Source organism: Acyrthosiphon pisum, chromosome A1 (assembly GCF_005508785.2).
Source record: "Acyrthosiphon pisum isolate AL4f chromosome A1, pea_aphid_22Mar2018_4r6ur, whole genome shotgun sequence".
NCBI lineage: Eukaryota > Metazoa > Arthropoda > Insecta > Hemiptera > Aphididae > Acyrthosiphon > Acyrthosiphon pisum.
This window is the reverse complement of record NC_042494.1, coordinates 19,237,830-19,244,737: the sequence shown is the minus strand read 5'-3', so window position 1 is coordinate 19,244,737 and position 6,908 is coordinate 19,237,830. Positions and strand designations below refer to the sequence as shown.

General features: G+C 29.3%; 1 protein-coding gene and 2 non-coding genes across 4 annotated transcripts in view; 2 read left to right on the top strand and 1 right to left on the bottom strand.

Annotated features, from left to right (window-relative positions):
* The first annotated feature begins 563 nt into the window (after window positions 1–563).
* On the top strand, window positions 564–630 carry Mir92a-1 (microRNA mir-92a-1). The gene has a single exon (NR_040165.1). It is a non-coding gene; the product is annotated as a microRNA mir-92a-1 (primary transcript).
* Window positions 631–725: 95 nt separating this feature from the next.
* Window positions 726–807, top strand: Mir92b-1 (microRNA mir-92b-1). Its single transcript, NR_040167.1, has one exon. It is a non-coding gene; the product is annotated as a microRNA mir-92b-1 (primary transcript).
* Window positions 808–1,903: 1,096 nt separating this feature from the next.
* Window positions 1,904–6,908, bottom strand: part of LOC100167167 (SWI/SNF complex subunit SMARCC2) — a 9,082-nt gene continuing 4,077 nt past the window's right edge. For both annotated transcript variants that reach the window (XM_001943239.5, XM_008188849.3), the window contains exons 6-17: window positions 6,456–6,554; window positions 6,287–6,396; window positions 6,082–6,221; window positions 5,711–6,025; window positions 5,443–5,627; window positions 5,141–5,364; window positions 4,822–5,042; window positions 4,588–4,742; window positions 4,431–4,526; window positions 4,101–4,355; window positions 3,624–4,038; window positions 1,904–2,320 (exon numbers count right to left, since the gene is read on the bottom strand). In XM_001943239.5, the coding sequence (XP_001943274.2) occupies window positions 3,658–4,038; window positions 4,101–4,355; window positions 4,431–4,526; window positions 4,588–4,742; window positions 4,822–5,042; window positions 5,141–5,364; window positions 5,443–5,627; window positions 5,711–6,025; window positions 6,082–6,221; window positions 6,287–6,396; window positions 6,456–6,554 (2,181 nt within the window). In that variant the 3' untranslated portion in view covers window positions 1,904–2,320; window positions 3,624–3,657. The remainder of the gene's footprint in view (window positions 2,321–3,623; window positions 4,039–4,100; window positions 4,356–4,430; window positions 4,527–4,587; window positions 4,743–4,821; window positions 5,043–5,140; window positions 5,365–5,442; window positions 5,628–5,710; window positions 6,026–6,081; window positions 6,222–6,286; window positions 6,397–6,455; window positions 6,555–6,908) is intronic.

Genomic DNA, 6,908 nt, shown 5'->3' with positions numbered 1-6,908 from the left:
AGGTATCTATATTAATAATAATACGACGACCACTGTGATTAACGAGGTAAGTATAAACGGTGTATCATCATCGATCAGAAGAGTGTCTGGCGAGCGGCAGTCAGGTTTCCGGTAACAGTATAAACAAACTTATAACACACACACACGTTGTTGCCTCTGCTGCAGATCCTGTTACCCCATATTTACATATCAGAGTATCTACTATATGTACGGTACCTACCTATTTCATGGTATTAATTATTATATATCATTTGTAACCGCTCTGTATTCATTATTTCATGTTCCGGTAACTTGTTTCCGATCTCAATTAGCAACGTACCGGTAAATAATAATAATAATAATAATAATATTAACAACAACAACAATAATATAATAATTATATTAGGTACCTTCACTACAACTCTATCGGGAATCGAAGGCGTTACATAGTTGTACAATTAATAATAATTATCTAATTTTTAATATTTTTTTCCGACATAATATAGTCACACTGCCGGACACGCAACGATTTTCGTCGGCGAGAAGGATGGAGGTTATTGCTTGCTTCGAAGCGTTCTGCCAGTTGGTCGTCGACTTGTGCAACTATTGTACAATTTTAATCAGACTAATATTGCACATGTCCCGGCCAATTGGAGGATTTCGCTAAAAATCGACGTCTGCTGCTGCAGGATTCTTCCGATGTCATCGAGGTGACGCCGGCCAACAAACAAAGAATGTAGCAAATTAGGTTGTGTTGTTTGCAATATGTATTGTACATTACCGTGTGCGGTCCGTACACGATCTCATATTGCACTTGACCCAGCCTGCAATGCACATTTCGTATCTACCTACTTGCAGAAACGACGACGGTTTTAATTTTACGTTTACGTTATACACGTATTATAAAAAATGTAATATCGTCATCATAATACTACCTACCCCTGTTACACGACGGAATTTAGTAGATATATGAAAATTATAATTACATATATATATATAATATATTACTTTATATTTGAGGTCGACGCACTGTGATGTGGCTTAATGTTATGTATTATAATTTAGTGAATATGTTGTGATTATGCGTTTATAGTGCATAATGCACACAAACATATTACATCCCACAGCATTTTGTAACGATAATATTATAATAGTATTATAATATTATAATAACGTTATACTAATATTATTCGTGATTATAATGTTATAATATTATTAAACAAAAAATTGCTGTCTGGGATATCATATATAAATAGGTTTGCAGTAGGTATATTATGATATTTTTGGAAAGATAAATACATTTTTATGTATAATCATTGAAAAGAGTATTAAAAAAAGATTTTAGTTTAGATATTAGTTAGTACTATTATTATTTAGTATTTATATTATACTTAAGACATTTTACTAAATGTTAAGTTCAAAGTTCCTCATTGTGTTGTAATATGTAATTTTAAGATACCTAGTATATTTTAAATTATGTAGGCAAATAAAATTATCATTCCCGACCTTATGAATTGTACAACCTTAAGAAAACTATTAATATTGTAATAATAATTAAAAAAGTTCTTGTTGTAAATATATTATTATTTTGAGTGTGAATCTGTATATTATGTACAAACACACGTCATATTGAAGTGGCTTCTTATATTAATATGATTGCTGGTTGATAGAATAAATTATTTAATCAAATCAACGGCATAATTTGAATCAGAACAAACTTGTATTTGTATGCCAACCATAAGAAAATAAGGAAATATAAATAAATTTTCAACAAATACTAGTAATGATCGTGTATTTTGAAAATACATTAAATGCATGTATATTTGTTTATCTCATCACATACAAAAAAAAAAAAATAAATGAAAAATACACGACTTTTAAATATTTTGTTAGTATATATTATCTAATATAAAAATGACTTACATTTTAGTTGAATTAAATTATACAGTCGTAAATACAGTTATACAAAGTAGTTGTCGAAACTGCGCAAAACTTCATTAAATCAGTAATGTAGCAAAACAGCACGTGAAATAAAATTGTAACACATAAAAATATGAAAATAATAAATAAAACAGTTTTTTCTTTGTTAAATTTTCATTACAACAAATAAGTTATGTAATTTTTGTTTTTTATTCTAACATTACAAGTCAAAATATTTATATGCACCTATTTCAAGAATACATTTAATAATACATTGATACATACTAATTAAATCAACTATTACAGTAAGACCATAAAAGTCACTAAATATATACAAGTGAATACAAAAGTACTTACAGTATTGATTTTAAATAATCGGCGACTAATCCAGAATTCAAACAGGCCACATATCATAATATACCTGTTGGCAAAAATATATCTAGGTTGTAAATTTGTATTGTAAATGTTTACATTTTTACCAATGAACAGAATTAAGAGTTATTAGTTAGTATAATCGACATAAAATATCACATCTTTTTTTAATAAATTCCAGTTAGTAACATTAATTTATTTTCCAAAATGCAATATTACCAATAGAATCAGCAAGTTTGTATTAAATTATATACATTATATTTAAATGTAAATATTGCTTATCATGTAGAGGTGAGACTCAATTTTATTTGTAATTAAATCTAAACTTAATATATAACCAATGAAAACTGACATAAAAAGATCTGAAATATATTTCCAGATTCAAGGTAAAATTGCTATGAATATCTTTTATTTTTGAGTCTAAAGTATAATATTGAAAAAGAAAACCAATAGAAGTAATAATATGAAGTAGAAAGTATATATAATAATAAAATATTGCTTGGCCTCATATAAGAGTGATCTTAGGCGGCGACCATATTTTATTGTCCAGTTAAGTTAGACACTTCACTTGAAAAATCAATTGTCATCATCCGCATTCGTTTCTAACAAAAAAAACGTAGAACTTTACCTTGTTAATATAAACAAATTCCAAACTAGGTGGTTTTTTAAATAATAAATACACTCACTAGAGCAATGCATGCATTAGCCACTACCTACTGTGTGCAGAAGATCACTGCCTGAGGTCACTCTTATATTATGAGACATGAAACAAAACTTATTTATTGCAAAATCCAAAAGAATACCGTTAAATATAATTATATGTAAAATGATACCAAGATCATCAGTTTATATTAGATGTATATTTTTAAGGGTATAATATAGCAGTCATACAAGTTTTTATCGTAGTTAATGTATGTTTTTGTTTCTTTAATAAATTAACATAAATAATAAAGATAATAATTGGTTTATGAGCCAAGAATAAAATTTGGTCTAAGTAAATACATTCAAAACAGCGATTTTACATAAATATTAATACAACTATTTAATAAAAATGACAAAAGAAAAAAAAAATAATAATAATAGGAAATAATATAAATATATATATTAAATGACAAAATAGTTGATTTTTTTATGTGGTTATATAAATAATTAAATAAGTAGATGATTCTAATGGGTTTAGATTAATATTGATATTTCTAACAATATTTTTTGAAGATCTAACACCAAGAATATTATTTTAAAAATAAAAAATATTCAATAATTCATACAATGAGTTTAATATTAAATGGTTGGTAACAACTAAAATATGTATTTGTATTTAAAAAATAATGAAACAACTAAATATAACTCACATTATAAGGCTTTGTAATTCTGGAAATGCATATTTTATGTGGCCATTGGAGGTGCAGGTGATGCAGGAGCTACATGTTCTGGATTTGGGACCGAGGGAGGAACACCTGTGGCTTGTAGTCTATGATGGGCCTGTTGACGTGCTCTGAATTCAGCGGCTTTTAGCTGTTCTAAATGAAATTGTTGTCGCTCTTGTATCAACTGCTGCCTCTGATATTCCAACCCTTCACGTTCTCTTTCCATAGTTGTTTCTAATTCCTCAAAGTGTCTTAGCTTTATCTCTAGTTTTTTCATTTGAGTCTCTACTAATAATGCAACAAGGGATTTTATTTTCCTTTCTTCTACTGCAGCTAAATGTTTTGCTTTGACGGCAGCTGCGGCTAATGCTGCAGCAGCAGCAGCTTGTACTTCAGAGTCCTAATAATTTACAAAACAAATATAAGTAACACAAATAAAATAAATTTAACAATATGACTTACCTTAACTATTCGTTCAGGTTCTTCTTCTGCAGTACGGTTAACAGTAGTAGACTGTGTACTGGCTGTAGTTTCTTCACAAGGTTTCTTGTCAACATCCATAGGTTGCTCTTTATCTTTATCGGAGACTCCTTCTTTATCAGCTCGAATGGATTTGTCATTATCTGTTGTCAATGACGGATCTTTGACATCTTCTGGTTCCTTCTTTTCTTTTTCATTTTCTTCTTCTTTTTCTGGGAAAGTGCCTGCAATACCACTCTAAACAACAGCAGAAACATTATAAACATTGAAGAAATTACATTTTTCATTATTGAAATTATATTTTATCATTACCTGTAAAAGTCCAACAGCTGGATCATATTTTCCATCTGTAGTAGCTGCTTCAATGTTTTTAACGTGAGCATCCATCAAAGCTGAAGGAACTTCATCCTAGAACAAATTTATTTTAAAAATTATTATTCAATAACGCAACACAATTATATTAACTCACTCGAATCGCAGCAAATTCTTCCATAGCAGCTTTAGCTGCAGCAGCAGCAACTCTAGGATCCACTACTGATGCCAAAAAAGCCACAGTAGACATAATAGGATTACCAGATTTACTAAATGGAATTGGTTGATATGACAAAGGACCCAGAGCACCACCTTATAAAAAAAAGTTTGATTTAATACATTTCAGATTTAAAATAACTGATAAAATATACGGATAGTTTAATATTCATACCAGTTTCAAAATCTTCTAAGTACGGATCTTCTATGGGTAAACGAAGAAAATGTAATATACATTCATCTTGAGTTCTTGTGCCAACATGTTCACAAACTTTGTTCCAATCATCCTTATACATTTCTAATCCTTCAAGTAGTAATAAAGTTTCCTGTTCAGTCCAATCTCTTGTCATACCAGCAGCTGTTTTATTTCGTAATAAACCAGGTTTTTTGGCATATCTAAAAAAAAAAAAAAATTGTTATAATAAAATATAATTCATAATATTAAACTAAACAAAAACCATAAATATATTTGTCGGAGGCTTAAGGATACTTACTGATCTAATTTAAGCCCAAAACTAGATAATGGTTCAGGGTGATGACCAGCATCTTTATCTGCTATTACAGGCTTTTTCTCTAAATCTAAAAGTGTTTTAGCAGCTGAAGGTTGTTGAGTTCTAGGAGGATTAACAGGTTGTAGACCAGAGGGTGTATCAGATAGAATATGAAAATGAGATGTAGGTGGTGGCCCCATTGCAGTTGGTCTACTATCAGCATCAACCTAAATTATTTATCATACTAAATTAATATAAAGAAAAAAATTGGTACTTTTTATAATTTAAAATATATGAACACATACTTGATAGTTAATAAGACCCCATTGCTCCAAAAATGCATGAACTCTCATAATTGCACAAACATCACCAGCCAAATTGCGCCTAGCTGCGGTACTCGTCATGTATTCAGTTGGATTAAGTCTATATGTATCAATCATGAAATTTCGGTATGCTAGGTATATTTCGGGAGTTTTCGATTTATTCTTGTCTGGAGTAATAGATAAATTGGATTGTTGTTAATGACGTATATAAGTATTATATTATTATAAATAATATAAATTTAATACATACTATTGAAAAACTCTGGTAAAGCTCGCTTCTCAACTGTATGAATTGAATTATATTCAAACCACGCAGCATAACTTGGTATAACAATATGATGCATTTGTTCAGTAGCATTATCTTCAGGTCCTTCTTCTTTTATTATTGATAAAGCGCCTCCAGTACTAGATACTCCAGATGCAGGACAACTTGTACTATCTTGAGCGTTATTATCATAGTTTTTATTATCTTCACCTTTATCTAAATCTTCATCTAAATCCATAAGAGTACCACTTCTAATTGGCTGAGAATCATTATCTTTTTTCGAAGAAGATGATCCTTTTTCTAAAATATACAATGTTTAATAGGCAATTTACAAACCAAACATTATTAGAAATTACCAGTTTTTATTTGAGATATATTTAAATTAACTTCAGAAATATTGGGTTCTGAAATTGGGTCTTCAAGATCTCTAGTTAGATCATCACTATCATCATCAACTTTATTTTTCTTTACACTCATCACAGAACCGCCACGTCCACTATACAATTAATGAATTAAATAAAATAACAATTGAACAGTTACATCGTTAAATAATCTTATAACCTTTTACGTTTATTTGGTTTTGAGGGTGGTGATGGTGTTCGCTTTCGTTTGGGTTTTTTCTTACCTCCAGATGGGTCATTACTCATGAAATCTTCGACTGAGAGACGCAACTAGTAAAATGTTACAATATTAATAATATAAAAATAAGGTTCATATTTTATAACTTTACTTTATGAACTTTTTTTTTGCCAGTTTCGTCAACTTCGTAATCTTCTTCATTCATCCATTCATTATAAGTATCTAAATCTAAGACCCAAGATGCTGTGACCTAAAATAATAAAAATATTTATTAATCTATAAATAATTTGGCCTCAAGGACTATTGTTAAGCCAATTTTAGTTTAATAAAATTTGTGCCATCTTGTTATAACAATACACAATTCTACTTTAATAGCAACAAATATAATAATATTAAAAATAATATAAAACATATTTATAATATAGGTTAGGACAATCTACAGTTATAATTTCCTGTAGCATACCTATTAAGAGGACGTCACACCCGCATGTGTTGACTCCGTCTTACACACGTACGACATAGACAAAACGCGTTTAGGCAGTCTGAGTATAACTCGCTCAATTTTGGTTCTAGAGTAAAAATACCTATAATGAAATTGAATTGT